This window comes from Microcebus murinus, chromosome 13 (assembly GCF_040939455.1).
Source record: "Microcebus murinus isolate Inina chromosome 13, M.murinus_Inina_mat1.0, whole genome shotgun sequence".
Taxonomy (NCBI): domain Eukaryota; kingdom Metazoa; phylum Chordata; class Mammalia; order Primates; family Cheirogaleidae; genus Microcebus; species Microcebus murinus.
In genome coordinates this window covers 78545136-78565548 of record NC_134116.1, presented here as the reverse complement: position 1 = coordinate 78565548, position 20413 = coordinate 78545136, and the positions used below count along the sequence as shown (strand labels likewise).

The 20413-nt window shown below is 36.6% G+C and overlaps 1 protein-coding gene across 1 annotated transcript in view; it reads left to right on the top strand.

Moving 5' to 3' along the window:
• Positions 1-20413, top strand: part of LOC105878806 (phospholipid-transporting ATPase IB-like) — a 128778-nt gene that overhangs the window by 24134 nt on the left and 84231 nt on the right. The window contains exons 7-14 of the mRNA XM_076009393.1: positions 1510-1583; positions 6670-6739; positions 8158-8285; positions 9238-9349; positions 11005-11167; positions 13567-13694; positions 14752-14829; positions 20091-20179. Of these exons, the coding sequence (XP_075865508.1) occupies positions 1510-1583; positions 6670-6739; positions 8158-8285; positions 9238-9349; positions 11005-11167; positions 13567-13694; positions 14752-14829; positions 20091-20179 (842 nt within the window). The remainder of the gene's footprint in view (positions 1-1509; positions 1584-6669; positions 6740-8157; positions 8286-9237; positions 9350-11004; positions 11168-13566; positions 13695-14751; positions 14830-20090; positions 20180-20413) is intronic.

The window sequence follows — 20413 nt, the reverse complement described above, 5'->3', positions numbered from 1 at the left end:
CACCAATGCCTTGCACTGGCAGAACAAGTTCAGCAGCCAAAGCCAGGGGCTCCGGATTCTTGTCCCGCTGAGTCCTTCCTGTCCCATGTGCATGGTACAATCAAATCGAGCAGTTTGAACATGAGAAGCATAAAAAAGAAAAACGGAATTAATTTTGGGATGCTGTGGGCAGAGACGAAAAAGAGTTTTTAATAGCTGTGGTGGTAACTACCGCCCTTTAACAGGTCTCCTTTCAGGTCCTCGGGTACCTACTCTTCTACATCAATATTGTTTTAATTGCACGGTTTCAACTTGTCTTATTATAGCCTTTTTTGGATCTTTCTACAAGTTAGTTGTTTGTGTAAGTTATAAATGCTTTATTAGCCATCGCATTGAGAACCATATATAAGGTGTGTGTGTTTTATTGTCAATCTTTTTTCCCCTTCTAATGTTGAACTTGTCCTCTACATTTTTAAAGGCACATTGCAGATTTTAAGGTTCTCATGTTGATCTGAGTATTTAGTTAATCTGTGGCTCAGTTATTAATGATTAAGATAGGAATGATCTGTTTAACTACATGAAAAATCCAGTCTCCTTGTTCTTTGTCTCCTCAGCAAGACATTATTACTGTTGTTTTTTTCCATATAGGTCCAGAAATTGGTTTAGGAAAGCATTTTGTGCCCCTGCTGTTCTAGCTGCCTGGGAAGTGGCTGCTACTTTAAGAGCTATGTCATCAGTGCTTGGCATAGCATAAAAGCACAGGTGGTTTGTCATAGAATAAGTGCACAAGAAGAAAGCATCAAGACCTTATAACGCTTTCCCTGTGTATTGCGCCAAGTGTTTAAGTTTCTCCCTCTTATTTACAAATTAGAATTCATCTATGCCTTCACTCATTCATTCATACATTCAGTGCTCACTACAGAGCCCTTTGCCAAGCTCTGGGAATTCACCTGGGAGTGACACGGGGGTTTTCTTTGCTGTCGCAGAGCAGCAGAGAAGGAACCGCTAAGCACGCACTTGCAGTGTGAAAGCATATGAATACCACGATTGCAAAAATAGCACTGCCAACAGGGATCCCTTTCCTTTTGCACCTCTTTCCCAACGTTGAAATGTTGCATCCTAGAGCAAGATCTGTCAACTGCAGCACTCCTTACATTTCAGAACAAATCATTCTCTGTCATAGGGACTGTCCTGTGCATCATGGGATGTTTAGCAGCATCCCTGGCCTCTACCCACTAGATTCCAGTAGTCCCATACCCACTACCTCACCGCTGTGACAACAAAAAACATCTCCAGGCATTGCCAAATTTCCCGGGTGGATAGGGAGTGCAAAATCACCTCTGGTCAAGAACAAGTGTTTTAGAGGAATGGGTCTGCCAGGAAATAAAATCGTCCTATCGTAGCTGAAATTTATTAGGATGGCTAGAAATTTTTCACATTGTATTTTTTTCTTGAGAACATTTGACACATTTTGCCTCTGTTTGTGCTTTTAAAATTCATGCTTCTATCTTCTCTCTCCTGGTTTAAAAGGTAAATGTGGGCGATATTGTGAAGGCCTGCAACAGGGAGTTCCTTCCTGCAGACTTAGTCCTGATTTCTTCCAGGTTAGTTATGTTTGTGGGCGTATAAGGAACTTTTATTCTGAATTGGGAATTTTAAGTAAACCAAAAAAAGGCAGAAGGCACTTTTCTCTCCCCCATACTTTTCACCTTATCATAGACCCGTGGCTGCAAACTTTCCCATACAGGGACACGGAGTAACTCTGTTCAGCTTTGTGGGCCACAGGGTTTCTCTTGCAGCTGTTCAGCTCAGCCTCTGTAATGACAGAAGCAGTGCAGGCAATAAGTAAATGAGTATGCCTGTGTTCCAATAAAACTTTATTTATATAAAGCAGACAGGGGCTATATTTGGCCTGTGGGCCAAGAAACTAATTAATATGTTGTTTAGTGATACGTCCAAATGTTGTAATGAAAGAACAGAGAAAATCAAAGGAATGAATATCAAAAATATTAACATAGTTGTTATTTTGGAGAGAGAGAAAGAAAGATGAGATTGAAAGGCCTTTTAAGTACCATAAATAGATTTCTTTACCTGTAATATATATAAATCAATATTCATTTTATTATTCTTAAAAATAAAATTCATTCTATAAGCTCTTGTGGGTATAATATATTTTACTCAAAAATTATTTTTTTAGTTTTCCTTTTCAAATTTATAAGATATATATTTTTACTAGAATTGGCTTTTTGGGGGAAAATTGTGGTCTTCTATCACTAGAAATATTTTCAAAGTAGGTACCATCTTCATTGGCTTCAGAGTTGCATATATCATGATCAAATTTAGAGTCAATATTATAAAAACTTGGGACCATTGGTCTAAGGGAAAAATCTGGCGTATATGAACAAGCTTTACCACTTGGAACAGATATTTTCTATTTGTGTTCTTGGTTCTTTCATCTCTTAGAAAAAAAAGAAAAATCTTGCATTATCTTTTTATATGGCAGTTGTAAAAAGAATGATGAAAAAGAAGAATGAGAATATGCCTTGCAAGTAGAAATACTAGTGCATGGTTCTTGGCTACTCTAGTCTTGGATAAAATAATCGTAAAGTGATTGTGATTCTGAGTATATTAAATAAATACAGTATTTCTAATTTGGTAAAGGAATATCACAGGCCTTTAAAGATTTTAATGTTTTTGGCTAATTCACACAAGTATTTCAGATTTTAAAAGATATGAAAGGACATCCAGTTACATCTCCTTCTCTCCTCTGTTTCACTGCTGTCAGAAAATCGATGCAGTTACGTTCCTGTATATTCCACATTTCCAGAGATGTTTGCTTATATAGGCAAATACATATGACACATATACCTATATCCCCTCTTGTATTCTGCATGCTTGAAGATTTCATTTACAAATGAATCCAGAATAATTTCTTTTTCTAGTTTCTTAAGGTGGAAGGTTAGATAATTGATTTCAGATCTTTCTTTTTCTTTTTTCCTTTTATTTAATGTAGGTGTTTACAGCTGTGCATTTGGTTCTAAACACTGTTGGCTGCATCCCATATGTTTTGTTATGTTGTGTTTTGCTTTCATCACCTCAAAGATTTTTCTAATATTTATTTTGATTTCTTTTTCACCTGTTTTGATTTCCGTTCAATTTTCCATTAGACTATTGGTTAACTTATTTCCATTGTGACCATAGAATACACTTTGTATGATTTCAATCCTTTGAATCTATTGAGGCTCACTGTATGGCCTGGCATATGGTCAATCCCGGAGAATGTTGCATGTGAGCTTGAGAAGAGTGTGTGTTCTGTGCTTGTGTGGTGGAATGTTCTATAGGTTTCTGTTAGGTCTAGTTTGTGTACGGTGTTGTTCAAGTCTTCTATTTCCATGCTGATCTTCTGCCTAGTCATTCTATCTGTTATTGGAAGCACAGTATTGAAGTCCCCAACTATTATTGCTGAATTGTGTATCCCTTCAGTTCTGTGGGGTTTTACATCATGTATTTTGGCCTCTCTTGTTCAGTGTATATGTTTCTAGCTATTATATCTTCTTGATGGATTGGCTCTTTTGTCCTTTTAAAATATTCTTCCTCTCCAGTACCAAATTCGTCTTAAGGTCTATTTTGTCCAATATTAGTATAGCCACAACAGCTCTCTTGGTTATTATTTGCATGGTATATCTTTTTCCATCCTATTACTTTCAACCTATTTGTATTTGAACCAGAAGTGAGTTTTTTGTAGACAGTATATATTAAATTGTATTTTTAAAAAATTCATTTTGTCACTATCTACCTTTTAATTGGGGGATATAGTTCATTTATATTTAATGTAATTACTGATAAGATAGAATTTACATGTGCCATTTTAAAAATATATATCTTGTGTCCCTTTTATTCCTCAGTTTCTCTGTTATCCCTCATTTTGTCCTAAACAGATATATTATGGTATCGTTTTAATTCCTTGGTTTTTTTTACTAAAATTTTTTTAGTTATGTTCTTAGCAATTACCTTATCATTAGCCTCTTAATTTATAACAATCTTATTTGTGTTAGTATCAGTTTGGTTCGATAGTATATAAAAATTTGTCACAAAATAGTTTTATTCTCCTTGTCCCTCTTTTTGCTATTATTATCATCACAAACTATATTTTTATTCATCATGTGCCTATCAATGCAGATCTATAATTGTTGCTTTATGCATTTGACTTTTAAATCAGAGAGAGAAAACAAGGAGTTACATATAAAAATGCATATGTGCTGTCCTTTATCTTTACCTATCTGGCTACCTTCACAGGTACCCTAATTTTCTTCATGTGTATTCAGGAACAGTTTAGTGACCTTTCATTTCAGCCTGAAGGATTCTCTTCTAATATTTATTGTAAGGCAAATCTATTAATGACAATCTCTTTCAGTTTTTGTTTATTTGTTATTTATTTATGTCTTAATTACTAATCCATTTTTGAATGGCGGTTTTACTGGATATGGAATTTTTGGTTGACAGTTTTTTCTCTTAGTGCTTTGAATATGTTATCCCAGTGCCTTCTATATTCCCAGGCTTCTGGTGAGAAGTTAGCTGTTAATCTCCCCTAGCATCTCTTAGATGTGACGAGTAGCATCTTTCATGCTGTATTCAAGATATTTTTGGCTTTGGCTTTCAAAAGTTTGATTATGATTTGTCTGCATGTGTATGTCTTTGAGTCCTCTGTAATTAAGCCTCTTGGATGTATAGATTAATGCTTTTCATCAAATTTGGGGAGTTTTTGGCCATTATTTCTTTTAATACTCTTTCTTCCTCATTTCCCTCTTTCCTGTTCTCTGGGACTCTCATGATGCATATGATGGTATGCTGACTGTGCCCCATAGGTCTCTGAGACACTGTTTATTTGCTTAATTTTTTTTGATTTCTGTTTTTCAGACTGGATTATTTAAATTGATCTGTTGTCAAGTCCGCTAAGTCTTTCTCCTGCCTGCTAAAATCTCTTCAGCTTCTCTAGTGAATTTTTCATTTCAGTTACTTATCTTTTCAACCTCAGAATTTCTATTTGGTTTCCTTCTTTTTTTTGTTTGTTTGTTTTTCACTAAACTCTGTCTCTTTATTGATATTCTCTATTTGGTGAGACATGTTCTTACATGTTATTTCTTTCAACATAGTTCCTTTTAGCTCTTTGAACATATTTAGAATGTCTGATTTAAAGTTTTGTCTAATAAGTCCCATGTCTGGACTTCATCATGGACAGTTTTAATTGGTTGCTGTTTTCCCCCCTGTCAGTGGGCCATACTTACTTTTTCATCTTTTTATGTCTAATGACTTTTTGTTGAAAAGTGAACATTTTAGGTAATATAATGTGGCAACTCTAGAAGTCAGATTCTCTCTGCTTGCCAAGGTTTGTTTTTATTGCTGCTCATTTCAGGTTTTCCTCTTATGCTTTGTGGTTAGCCTTTCATTTACCCTGGTTGTTATCCATCACCTCAGGCAGCTGCAGTATTAAAACACTTTCCTGTAAATGTTTTCAACATATCCCATCCCCTTGCACCAGGAAGAGGATTTTAGCACTGGGTGAGCTCCTGTGAGGTCGAATAATAAAAAATGTTTTAAGGGGGAGTCTTCTAGAGAACTGTCAAACAGATCAAATAATGGCTTTTTTGGGAATATGGCTTTGAAGGAGCTTTAGCTCTGTTTAGCTCCCTCAGTACCAGGAATGTGGGTTTTTATTTTTCAAAGTTACCACTAAGCTAGAAAATAGGGAATGGAACTAGCCCAAGTTAAAACATCACAAAGCCCATTGTTTTTACCACGGTTCAGCCATTTTTCTCAAATAAGATTTCCCTGTGTTGTTTTAAGCTTTTGGTTAATTTTCTGAAAAATTTTGACAATTTTCTCACTGTTTTTATATAAGAAAATGTTCTTGGAGATTCTTTCACTGGTATCCCCAATAAAGCTACATTTTAAATATTAGATTATATATTAGTTATTATTTGTACGTATATGGTCTTGGTTAGTTAAATTAATACAGATTACTTTACACCTGATATTTTACTGAATGAGATACAACCAAAAAAGATAAGTTAGAGTCTAAGACTCAATAAACTTTAATGGACATTTTTTTATTATTCATTGTGGCTTTCCCTCCAAAATGAGATTTATTTTCATAAATGATTTGGCATTTAACACGGAGTAAAATCTGGCAAGGTGAATATTTGTTAATTCAGTGCCTTGATATCCTAACTGTTGAGGTTAGATAAAAGTAGGGAAACCCCAAGTGTAGTTTTTGTCATAAGGCCTCTGCTCTGTCCACATTTGTCCTGGGAGATGTACCCTCATTCTAAAGGCCATAGAGCCTTTGGGAATTATAATGGACATATTTTAGACAATAACAGAATGTTAGATTTGACCTCAGATATGATAGTTCTGAACTATATAACATCCATTCATCTTTAGCAATTTTTCTCTTGGGGCTGAAAAGAGTAATCACACATGATGTAAGGATGGAAGCTTTTCTACTGAGCTGTTTTGCAAGGTGAAGTTTAGGCTGGTAAGATCACTATGTCACTATCTCCTGGCAAAGTAGTTATCTGTAGTCCTTTCAATTTTGAAGAATGTATATTGATATAGGTCACATATACTTACCATGATTAGGAAAATACTTTGATGAAGATATATTAATTCAGCATCATTTATTTTACTTAGTGAACCTCAGTCTATGTGTTATATAGCAACAGCTAATCTGGATGGAGAGACAAATCTAAAGATACGACAGGTAAAGATGTATTTTTTTAATCCTAATTTCACATGTGAGCCTACAATGTCAAGTTTTGCAAGATGTGATTTAAAACATGCAGATCAATAAATGTGATTCACCACATAAACAGAAACAAAGACTGTATAATCATCTCAATAGGTGCAGAAAAAGCATTTGATAAAATCCAGCATCCTTTCACAAGAAAAACCCTCAACAAACTAGGCACAGAAGGAATATACTTCAAAATTGTAAAAGCTGTATATGACAAACCCACAGCCAACATCATATTGAGTGGGGAAAAGTTGAAATTATCCCCCTAAGAACTGGAGCAAGATGAGGGTGCCTACTGTCACCACTTTTATTAGACAAATTACTGGAAGTCCTAGCCAGAGTAATCATGCAAGAGAAGAAAATAAAAGGCATCCGAATTGGGAAAAAGGAGGTCAAACTATCCCTATTTGCTGATGATATGATCTCGTATCTAGAAAATCCTAAGGATTTTACCAAAAGACTCCTGGATCTGATAAATTCAGCAAAATCTCAGGTTATAAAATCAATGTATACAACTTTGTAGCATTTGTGTATACTAATAACAGTCAAGCAGAGTGTCAAATCAAGGAGAATATTTGTGTTAAACTTTTTATATTTATTTGACATTTGAAAAGATAACATTCTAGATTGAGGTCTTTTATTTCAATACTTAAACATAAAAATCCACTGTTTTCCTGCATCTTGTATTTCTGTTAAAAGGACTTAGGACAATTTGATCATTGTTCTCCTGAAGATGATCTGCCTCTTCTCTCTCTCTCTCTGTCTCTCTCTCTCTGGAAAGTTGACATCATTTTACTGGAATGAGGATTCTCTAGCATCTCAAAGTCTGATCTCTAGACCAGCAACATTATCATCCTCTGGCAACTGTTAGCCATGCAAATTCTGGCCCCCCACCCCCACCCCAAGTCCACCAAATAAAAATCGCTGGGTGCGGATCCCAGCAATCAGTATTTTAGTGAGACCTCTAGGTGAATCTGATGCCTGCAAATGTTCGTAACCACTGTTCTAGATCCTTGCTACTCCAAGTGTGATCCATTGTGCAACACTGTTAGCTGCATACACAAATGTACCAGACATTGTGTGATATTCGGTTACGGCGATTACACTTTCAAAACTGGTATTTTCAGAAGTGATGAAAACTTAATTTTTCTGGTTCTTTTGATTTTATTGAAATTATTTGCAAAGTGCTGTAATGGCAAACTCTTCTAGCAAAGTTTGTATTACAGTTTGATACGTGTTATTTTATTATCCAGTAAGCGTGGCACATTCTTAAATACTGACTTTTATTATCCTCTTCTATTAATATTTACTACTGGAGACATGGAACTCTACCACAGTACACACAACTTTTATTTTCATTTCGCCCGTTTGGTTTTATTTTATAGGCTTTGTCAGAAACAGCTGAAATGAAAACGGAAAAGCAGTTGTTAGACCTCGCTGGAAGACTAGAATGTGAAGGACCTAATCGTCATCTTGATAGCTTTTCTGGAACTTGGTGGCTAAGGGATAAAAGGTATCATCTTTTTCTTCTTAAATATATATTTTTTTTCTTTTATGGAACGTAGAATGTGACGGTTTTTATTTTGTCAACCAATAGTATTTTAAAACATTGTACTTGTTCCTATTTTCCTTGTCTTTGAAATACCTCAAAGCATCTATTTATGAATAATTGTTAAAAAATTAATTCTTAAATACAGATGGAAAGTGCATGCATGGCATCTTCTTAATAGTTATACCTACAGATGCTAGGGCTAGGGAAGTCAAGTCCAAGTTTGCGTTGAGTGTAAGTACTCAGCACACCCCTCGGGGCAAGTCAGTGGGAAGAACAAGGTTTTGAAAGTAACCAAAGACAAGTCACTGGGGATTTGGTTTGATAATGATGGAGGAGTTTTCCCTTGCTTAGGGTCCACTTTGGGATACTTTCCGCTTAAAACTGTCATAGATCCTTTGCTTACCTGGCCTCAAAAAAAAAAAAAAAAAAAAAAAAAAAAAAAAAAAAACTGTCATAGGAACATCTTTTATGCCGCCAGTCGACCCGCTGTCGGAGGGGAGGAGCCTGTGGAGATTGGGCAGAGTGGACACCCTCTGCGCTCTGAATTACCGCGTGTAATCCTGTCTGTACTAAATTACTGAGCTGGCACACAGCTGTCTATTTATCTAGACACGTTTCTCTGTGACAAATTTTACAGTTAACCCTATGAATAAAAGATGATTTTTCTCTCTAAAATTTTTAGTCAACATTTGTTTTGGAAACAGTGAGAAGCGGATACCAAAGGAAAAATTTTTTCCATGCTCTTTTAGGAATAGGTGCTTTCTCTATGAAGACATATTTGTTTCTTGTCATTTGCCCAGGAGGTTTAACTTGACAAAAAGAAAATATGCGTAAGGTGAAATCTATGCTTTGTTTACATTGTGAAAAGAGAAAACTTCTTTGGTCCTTTATAAATGCTCTTTTTTACTTTTAGCCCTTTTCCAATTGGGCCTGACCAGTTCTTGCTAAGGAGCACACAGCTTATAAATACTCAGTGGATCATTGGCATAGTTGTCTACACTGGGTTTGAAACCAAATTCATGCAGGTAAGATTATCCGTGGTGACACATACTACTTTTCTTTCCCCTCTCACTCTTTCTGTGCTGGAATTGCGCCCTGCAGTAATGCCTTAATGTGTAAATTTTACTTCAGATTCTGCTTATTAAGGAACTCAGGCTAAGATAGTGATATAAAATGCAAGTTTGGTTACCAAAAAAAATAGTTCATATTTGGACAGGGGACCAAGGTTAAGAATCAACTGTTGCATGTGGCTCACTGCAATCCACAGCACCACGCCCTGGGATTCAGCTGTAACATGCACGACTCTCCGACACCACCCATTCTTGTTTCCCATCGTCTCCAAAAGACGATGCTATCTTACTTAATTGTATACAGGGTGGTACCAGATTTCATCGAAGATTTAAATGTCTGCTGTAAATTAATGACCAACGTTTCGTTACTCTTGTCCCAGCATGGTTGGTCTGTGCTGCCACTCACGACAAAGAGCACCTGCTCAGTGACCTCACTTTGGGGAGCTCAGTCATTGCAGGGAGTATCACCCATGTTGACCATGTCATTTCGGAGTAGTACACATCTCCGAAGGGGATTTTGCATGGCTTTAGGAAAGAAACAACTAGTGAATATAAACACTTCCTTACCAAAGATTTAAAAGACAGCACACTCAGCTGAAAACTATTCCCTGTTGTACAACATTTGAAACTCCTACTTATGCTACTTAATCAGAGAGAGGAAATAACATGTTTGCTTTGCATATATATGCAATATTATATGTGTGTGTTTGTATGTATATATGTAAATATATGTAAATGAAAGCACAATGACACGCCCTTATAAAATGCTTAGTGCACTTAAGCCTAGGACTTTTTATAACCTTATGTATTTGTGTGCTTTCTAAGAGTTATTTGCATTATTAACTCATATTTTCATAATTTGTAAGCTTTGAGCATTTATCCTTCTATGCGTTTTCATTAAAACGTGGAAATGGTGAATTTAATCTGATTTAATATGATGGAAAAGTTAAGAATTTTTTGGCCTATGTCTCCATAGACCTCTGCAGACAATATACAGAGATTTATAGGAAAACCTAAAGTCTTAATAGAAAACGAACATTTAAAGCTCTCACTGCAAGTAGGTGAAACATTTCAAAAGATTCTTCTGAGGTTAGGTTTCCCTACAATGTGCACATTTTAGGACTATCATTGTACTGATAAAACCTTGAATATGTTCCCAACAAACTCATGTGAAAGATATCTTTTCATGGTTTTTAAACTAGAAATAATTCGATAACTAGACATGGTAAAGCCAATAAATTAGTGAGGTCTTCTTTTTTCTTTTCTGCCTGCACAAAAGGTCACCTAGACTGTGAGATTTACCACACTTGGTGTTTGTAAAAACCCTAGGACTTTGAGGTGATGGATCTTCTAGATGAATATGTTTTCTATGAAGTAGTAAAACACTCTTTAGGACTCAAGTAGAAAAGCCATGCTCATTCAACAATGTGGTGCATTTTTATTCTGTTAATTAAACAGCAAACAAAATGTATTCTACTTTCTACTGTTAGAATTTTCCCTCCTCTTGCAATCAAAATGTTTGTACACTATAATTGTTTTTGTTTTGTTTTGTTTTGCTTTGTTTTTTGGGTTCCTTTGGGGTGTGTTTGTGTGTGCATGCTGTTGTGCAGAATTCTGTCAAATCTCCTCTTAAGAAATCAAGCGTTGAGAAAGTGATGAACGTGCAGATCCTCATCTTGTTCCTGCTGCTCGTGGTCATGGCCGTGGTGAGCTGTGTGGGAGCCATCGTCTGGAACAAGTTGTATGGTGCAGACACTTGGTACATGTGGCAGGGTAAGTGTCAGCGGGCGGTGAGAAGCTGTGATGTTTTAAAGTTGTTATGCTTTTAAAAATGACTTCAAAGACTTTCCTCATGCTTTTATTTAAAAGGAAAGGCACTTCTTTTAACTGGTGTATTTTTTTTTTTTTTGAGAAACTGATTGTCATGACTATCAGAAACAGAATATTCCCTTCTTAAGATTTTAAAAGTTTTTTAATTGACCAATAACAGTTGTTTATATTTATGGGGTACAGTGTAATGTTTTGATTTATACATACATTGTAGAATATTTAAGCAAGCTAATTAATATATACGTTACCTCACATACGTATCATTTTTTTTTTGATGGGAGAACATTTAAAATCTACACCGTAGCAGTTTTCATATATACATTATTTCTCCAGAACTTATTCTTTCTGACTAACTGAAACTTTGTATCCTTTGACCAACATCTCCAGATTTGACCCCTGCCCCACCCAGCCCCTGATAACCACCATTCCAGTCTCTACTTCTATGAGCTTGACTTTATAAAATTCTACACACGAGTGAGATCATGCAGTATTTGTCCCTATGACTGACTTATTTCACATAGCATAACGTCTTCCAGGTTCATCCATGTTTTTGCTAATGACAAAATTTTCCTTCTGGTTTTTTTAAGGTTGAATAGTATTCCATCGCATATATATTACATTTTCTTTATCCATTCCTCCATTGGTGGATACTTAGGTTGCTTCTATTATATATCTCGACTATGGTGAATAAAGCTGCATGGCACATGGGCGTGCAGACATCTCCAACATGCCAATTTAATTTCATTTAGATATATACCCAGAAGTAGGATTGCTGGATCATTTGGTATTTGTATATTTTTAAATTTTTTGAGGAACCCCCATGCTGTTTTCCAAAATGGCTGTGCTAATTTACATTCCCATCAACAGTGTGTAAAGGTTCTCTTTCTCCAAGTCCTCACCAACACTTGTTATCTTTTATCTTTTTGGGAATCACCATTCTGACAGGTGTGAGGTGCTATCTCATTTTCGTTTCAAGTTGCATTTCCCTGATGACTAGTAATACTGAGCATTTTACATATATCTGTTGTTCATATTCAAGTCCTCTGCCCAGTTTTTAATAAAGTTATTTGTTTCCTTTTCATCAGGTTGTTTGAGTTCCTTATGTATTTTGGATATTAGCTTTTTATCAGTTGTATGGTTTAAGATTTTTTAAAAGATTATTCTGACAATCACACATAATTATGGCATTCCACAATAAAGGAGAGAGATGGGAGTTAGGGCAGAGGCATGAAATTGTAAGTCAGATACACAAAGGGCCAAGCCTTTGGCTCTGCCACTTGGTAAATATGAGAACTTGTGCAAGTTTCTTTACTTCTCTGAGCCTTACCTCCCTCATTTGGAAATGGGGATAATGCTTACCTTGCTGGGTTGGTGCACTGCTTTGTGCCCAATGAATGGGGCCAGGAAAACGGGGGAAATGGTCATGGGGACAGGTGCTCAGTGGTTAAGTTGGCCTTCTGTCAGTAAAAAATTTAAAGGTGAACTGGTATCTGGCATTAAAAGTTCAGCATTTTTTTGTTTGAGTCTTTCTATGTCGTAGAGTAAACCATTATCATCTTTCTGCCTTTTCTAATTTATCTCTAGAATTTTAAACTATTTTAAACTTCCTTGAGTGGACCAGTTTGGGAGCATTTTAGGAATAAAGAAACCAAAATGTAGACTTTGTAGATAGGATCAAAAATCAAGGGTTTGGCTGGGTATGGCAGCTCATTCCTATAATCCTATTCTTTGGGAGGCTGAGGCTGGAGGATTGCTTGAGTCCAGAAGTTTAAGGCTACGGTGAGTTATGATCACACCATTACTTCCCAGCCTGGGCTACAGATCCCATCTGTAAAAAAAAAAAATTTTTTTTTAAATCTTTAATCTGAAAGCTTCCTATACTCCTTATTACATATTTGGTGCTTAATGCATACTTAAAATATTTCACATTTGTACCCACTTTTAACACATTTATTTATTTTCATTTTTAGAGATAGTCTTACTCTATTGATGAGGCTGGAGTGCAGTGGCATGATCTTAGCTCACAGCAGCCTCAAACTCTTGCGCTCAAGAGATGCTACTGAGTTAGCTAGGACTATCTAACTTTTTTATTTTTTGTAGAGGTGGGGTCTTGCTGTGTTGCCCAGGCTGGTCTTGAACTCCTGGCCTCAAGTGATCCTGCCTCCTCAGCCTCTCAAAGTGCTGGGATTACAGGCATGAGCCACTGCAGCCAGACTGTCTCCACTTTTAACAACAAGTCTCATGGAGAAAATTCACAAATTTCATAATGTAACAGTGCAAACAAAGATGCACAGCGCCAACGTCTGAAGCCGTGATGTGGCTCCTCTGATTTTCTTCCACAGATCCCACCTCCAACAGCCTCGTGTTTGATGTGCTGGTGTTCATCATCTTGTACCACAACCTCATCCCCATCAGTCTGCTGGTCACCCTGGAATTTGTGAAATACACTCAGGCCCAGTTTATAAACTGGGTGAGTATTAAAATCAGAATGTTTTGCAAAAATTCACTCTTGAGCTATGGCTTTTGGTTTTCTTTTGTAAAGAATCAATGTCACTGAGCCCCCAGGACGCGGCTGGCGAGCTGGGGGGCCGGCTGTGCTCTGGACAGGCAAGCTCCGCCTTGCCCCAGCCCGATCACAGCGCGGGGGCTTCTTGATGTTCACCTTCAGGACACCATTGTTTATTTTTTTGTTTTGTTTTGTTTTTCATATTTTTTTTAGCTGATAAGAAAGATTTAAGAGATAGTTCCTTAGTACCAAGTGTAGAGACATAGTTAGTCCATTGAAATTCAAGACACTTGATAAAGGAAGAGAGGAGGAGAGTCCAGTAGACTTTACAGATCTCGGCAAGAATGGCAGAAATGTACACATTCCAAAGACCGCTTCAAATTAAGGAAAAGGTTTCTTAGGTAACAACTATGTATTGACTGTCATTGACTAATTGCTCAATCAGGACTGGACAAATTTTCTAGTTTGAATCCGTGGGATTGCAATTTTTGGTTATATTTTTAACTGTTTTTCTTCTAAATAAAATTATTGCTAAATATCACATATTAAAAATACCCTCTCGGTATGCCATTGGATTGCCATCATTCGAAGGGGAATATCACTTTAACAGCCACAGAGTGAAGCAAGTGCTTTCAAACGTATTCCCATTTATTTTCACAAGACTCCTACGAGATCTGTGTTGTTGCTCCCATTTTATATCTGTAGTGGCTGAAGCACGGAAATGTCGGTTAAGTTACTCAGGGTCCACACCTCCTCCGAGATTTGAAAGCCAAGCCTTTCCATCCTAGATCAGCAACACATCAAAGTTTGTTTTCACACGGCACTGCCTCTCCCGAACCAATTCTCCTAATGTATGTGCGAAACTAAGATGCACTGCTTTAATCCAAGTATTCTACACTCTCCGCCGCGAATTCTTTCTTTCTGAATGTTAGTCACATAGAAAGGCAGTGTGTAACGGTCCTGAAGCAATTTTGAGCGGAGTTCTGACTGTGGTTGGGGCTATGTTTTCTATTTCCTGCAGGATGAAGATATGCATTATAAAGTGAATGATGTCTACGCCATGGCCAGAACATCTAATCTCAACGAAGAACTTGGGCAGGTGAGGGCCCCTTCAGGGACCGAACAATGTGATAGGAGCTTAAAAGAAGGCGGCTCTAGGACGAGCTTGTGCAAATTAAAATGCCAAAGTCAGCCATGGAGTATAGTTTAAATTGACACATGGAGCCAGGTGGGATTTTAAAAGCATACTTTGCTCAGAACACTGATGGTATTGCATCATGGGAAATAATACAGCATCATGGTAATTTACACCACTGCATTGTGTTCAAGCAAAACAGACCTAATGCAGGTTTGTATGTGTTGATGAGGAAGTGGAAGAGCTGGAGGGGAAGGCAGGGGAGGCTGTGGTCAGCCCTCAGGTCTGAGGTTAGCTCTTAGAGCCAGCAACCCCCGGCCCTGCCTCCAGGGGGCAGATGACCCAGATGCAGCCTCCCAAGGGCTGCTACAAAGTTTGACACCTGCCACACATCTGCTTGTAATTGCCAGAAGAGCAATAATAAAACTTCTATTTTTTTTTTTTTATGGAGAATTCCTCTGAAAGGCAGAACCTCCCTTGGAATCTTGCTGACGAGGGACTGGGAGATATTAATCATTAGAGAAATACAAATCAAAACCACAATAAAATATCACTTCACACCCAATTAGGATGACTATTTAAAAAAAGCAAAAAAATAAACAATAGAAAACAATAAATGTCATTATTTATTGCAACCCTTGTGCACTGTTGATGAGAAAGTAAAATGGTGCAACTATATGGAAAATAGTACGGTGGCCCCTCAAAAAATTAAGCAGATTTACCATATGATCCAGCAATTCCTCTTTTGAGTAAATACACACAAAAAATAAAATCAAGGTCTCAGAAAGATAATGTATACCAATGTTCATAAAATCATTGTTCACAATAGCAAAAAGATGAAAACAACTAAAATGACCATCAGTGGATGAATGGATAGACAAAGTGTGGTTCATCCCTACAGTGGCATATTATTCTGCTCTAAAAAGGAATGAAATTCTGACACATGCTACAACATGGATGGGCCTTGAAGACAGTATGCTGAGTGAAATAAGCTAGACACAAAAGGACAAATATTGTATGATTCCACTTATATGAGGTACCCGGAATTGTCAAATTCATAGAGACAGTAGAATAATGGTTTCCAGGACTGGGAAAAGGGGCGGATGGGGGATTATTGTCTAATAGACATGCGGCTTCACCTTGGGCTGGTGAAAAAGTTCTGAAGCTGGATGGTGGTGATGACTACACAACACTGTGAATGTACTTAATGACACATAAAAATGGTTAAAATGGTGAATTATGTATATTTTACCATAGTAATAAAAATGCTTTAACGCTGCTTACCATTCTCTAGATGCACGCTACTTTTTCTGTCTTTTGGTTTTAAAATCTTTTAACACTGCAGATAAAACTATCATCATTATTATTTCATGTAGCAATGGTTATTTAGATTTATCCACATACCTGCCAATGTCTTTGCTCATCTTTAATCCTCATGACTCAGAGCTTTCATTTGGGGTTGCATATCTATCGCCCGAAGGATGTTTGTAGCGTTTCCTTTAGAGAAGGATTGGTGGCCATCCACTCTCTCGTGTCTTGCATGTCTTCAAATGTCTTCATTCACCCCCGACTTGAAATATTATTACTTTTTCTCAGAACCTCGAAAGTACTTGATTGTCCCATACCTTTGACGATATTGGGAAGTCATCCATCAGTCTAGTGTTGGCACCTGGGCACGTCATTGGCCTTTTCTTCCTGCTGCAGAAAATTTTCTCTTTAGACTGACGTGGTTTCACTGCCGTGTGGCTTTTTATTTATCTTGTCTTGGATTCACTGGGCTCTCAGAATGTGAGGATCAGCGACTTTCAATAACTTTAGAAAACTCTGATCTGTGTTTGGATATTGGCTCATCAGCAGATTCTGGTCCACTGTTGAATTATTTTTATAATATGAAAATAATTTTGTATATAATAATTTTTATAATATATTATAAAAATACATTGTAATTTTAACTTTGTAGAAGTTTTATTTAGTTTTTAAATGTATGCTCGATTTTTTATTTTCCTGTTCCTTGCTTGTGTTTTAAAACTACTTTTTTTTAAAAAAGAACCCATACAACACGTAGTTATTTCACGTCCTGAGTCTATCCCAGTCATTTGTGGATCTGATTCTTTTTCCGGTTTTTCTGCTGGTTTTCACTTGGGGTGCCCAGTTTTGATTATGACCCCATGATCCTTGGAACTTTTTTGGGTAGGAGTTGTTTGAGGCTTGGGTTGAGGTTTCATTTCTACAGAAAGGATTTGCATTGACTCCTGCCAATAACTCGAGGCCACGTTATTGAAGTCCTCTGCTTGAGGTGGTTTGGATGCACAGGCTGTGCGAATCTGGCCACAAGCGCCCGGAGAGGCGAGCCTGTATAGACGGTCTCTAGAGAGGTATATTTTTCTTCCATCCAGCCTCAAGGTTTAACTGGGAAAATTCATTTGCTATCCCACTCTGCAGAGCGGTTTACTTCTCTTTCGGGCTTGTTTTGAGAGGGGTGTCCCCCAGCCAGATTTATGGAGGGGCCTTCTGTCCCACCTGGGACAGCCATATGCTTGTAGCCCCTGAATCCTGTGCAGCCGCTAAGGCGAAAACATTAGGAATCCAGGGAACTTGTGGAGCCTGCTTTTATTCTCACCCACTATCCAAGATTTACTCTGAATTTGACCTCTGAGGATTGCTTACTTCTGGGACAACTTTGTGATGTATTTTAAAAACACGAACTTTTCTTTTTTCCTGCCTTGTGCTTATTTGCATCGAAAGGGGGGTTCACGTTGATAGTCCCCCATACTGCACACAAGGGAAGATCACCTTTGCCCTTTTCAATAGTACGTCTTTGTTCACCTTCCCAGTATCAACTTCTTGTCGGTTTTAATTCTGTAATTTATTTTTTCGCCAAGAGATTACCCACCATTTCTACTAATTTGATAATTTGTTAGAGTTGCAAGTAACATTTTAAAAAATCTGTTCTGTATCTATAATTGTATCTCCTTTTTTATTTCCCATCTTAGATATTTTAGTACACATTCTTCCTTTTCCTTAAGGATTTTCATACAGTCTATGTTATTGATCTTTTCAAAGAATCAAATCTTAGATTTATTTATACTTCCACTAATTTATATTTTATTTCATTTTAGTTTTTTTATTCTTACTAATTCTTTCACTTTTTTTTTTTTTTTACTTTTTTCCTGGGTTTTCTTAAACTAAACAATAAGTTCTCCTACTTTTAGCTTTTAGTATTTAATAATGAAATATTTCCACACATTTCCCTCCACTTACAGCTCTGACTGAATCCTATATTTTGTTATGAAGAACTTTCCTTATTTCTTTTTAGATGGTTTATTTTTTCCAGTTTGATTTTTTCTTTGACTAAAAGTGCGTTTCTTTATTTCCAGGTAGTTAAGGTTTTTGGTCCCTCTTTTTATAGTCTATTTCTTAGTTATACTGGATTATGATGCACAAATGTGACTTATAAAAAACTCTACTTTAAAAATTTTGTCCACAATTTATTTGTTGCCAATTATATAATTAATTTTTAAAGGGCAATTAAAAATATGTATTTTTTCCTTTCTGTATCTGTTAAATCGAGTTTATTGTATTTTTCAATTTTTCTCTGTCCTATCTTTATTCAGATCCCAAAGAGGTGAGATCTAAAAGAATCTGAAATTCTGAAAGAAATATTCTGAATTCTCTAAGTATTATTTACTTTTATCAAGTCTCTTGTTTTACATATTTACTTATGTTTTGTTGGGTTCATATAGGTTCTTAATTGTCATGTGTTCTTCATAAAGGTTGTCTTTTATCTTTATATTGTTCTTGAAAATTTTTTGTACTCAGAATTTTAACTTCTACTTTGGTAGTAATATGGCTATTCCTGGTAGCTCTTGATTTCTATCATTGTATCTTTTTCCATTTCAGATTTTCCCTTTATATTATAAATTACATTGTTTAAATGTGGGGTTTTTTTTGTGTGTGTGTGTACACCATATGTAACACTTTCTGCCTTTTATTATTATTATTTTATGTTATTTATTTATTTTGAGACAGAGTTTTTCTTGTTATGTTGCCCAGGCTAGACTGCAGTGGTGTCGTCATAGCTCACAGCAACCTCAAACTCCTGGGCTCCAGCTATCCTCCTGCCTCAGCCTCCCGAGTAGCTGGGACTACAGGCATGCACCACCACAGCTGGCTAATTTTTTTTGCTATTTTATGCAGAGACTGGGGCTCACTCTTGCTCAGGCTGGTCTCAAATTCCTGACCTTGAGTTATCCTGCTGAGGCAGGAGGGTCACTCAAGGTCAGGAACTTTTTTTGGGGGGGGGGTGTTGGGTGGTTACTTTAACAAAATCTAAAGTTAATCAGTATCTCTCTCTTCGTCCCAAATAACACTAACACCTTAAAACCACTTAACTCCATATTGTTTTGCATTATTTGTTGAACATAAATGATCATCTACAGAATTCCCATTCGTCTTTAGACATGAGCATTATAGCTGTGAGTATGATTAATACGGTTTTGAGTTTGTTTTCATTTTCATGTGACTACCTAATGTTTTGTAGATACTTTTGATGGAATTTTTGTGGTAGGAAAATGAATTTGGACTTCTGATTTCCTTAGGTTTGATGGTTTAAATTATACTTTGCATGTTACTGTATAACTTTGCCTCCAGTGAAAAACAAAGAGAAGAGTAGTATGGCCTCCAAAAGTAGCATATATATTAAATGTAGAATATTTATAGCCTGAGCTGCTTGTTTTCTAAAAATATCTACAAATTTTGAGGCTTTAAAGAGAAAGAATTTCATTTTGCTGTCTTTGCTCTCTAAATACATTTTATTTTATTTTATTTTATTTTATTTTATTTTATTTTATTTTTTTTTTGAGACAGAGTCTCGCTTTGTTGTCCAGGCTAGAGTGAGTGCCGTGGCGTCAGCCTAGCTCACAGCAACCTCAAACTCCTGGGCTCCAGTGATCCTTCTGCCTCAGCCTCCCGAGTAGCTGGGACTACAGGCATGCGCCACCATGCCCGGCTAATTTTTTTATATATATATCAGTTGGCCAATTAATTTCTTTCTATTTATAGTAGAGACGGGGTCTCGCTCTTGCTCAGGCTGGTTTTGAACTCCTGACCTTGAGCAATCCGCCCGCCTCGGCCTCCCAAGAGCTAGGATTACAGGCGTGAGCCACAGCGCCCGGCCACATTTTAAATTTATGTGATTTATCATGTTTATTTTTTTCTTTGTTTAGGTAAAATACTTATTTTCTGATAAAACAGGAACCCTCACTTGCAATATGATGATATTTAAGAAGTGTACCATTGCAGGTATAATTTATGGGTAAGTGTTTTGTTGTCATACTCTGTTGGAAATTCTCATTTTTTTTTCTTAAAATTAATTGGCTTTTATTTACTCCAAGACTTATCTGGATTTCTAGTATTGTAGCGGCATCTGAATGAGATTGAAACTTAATATAGCCTAAATAAGAACTTGCAGCTGTTAAAAAAATATAGTTTACATCATTAGAATTTCTAAGGAATTTTATATTTAGAGTGTTGTAACGGTTACATTTCT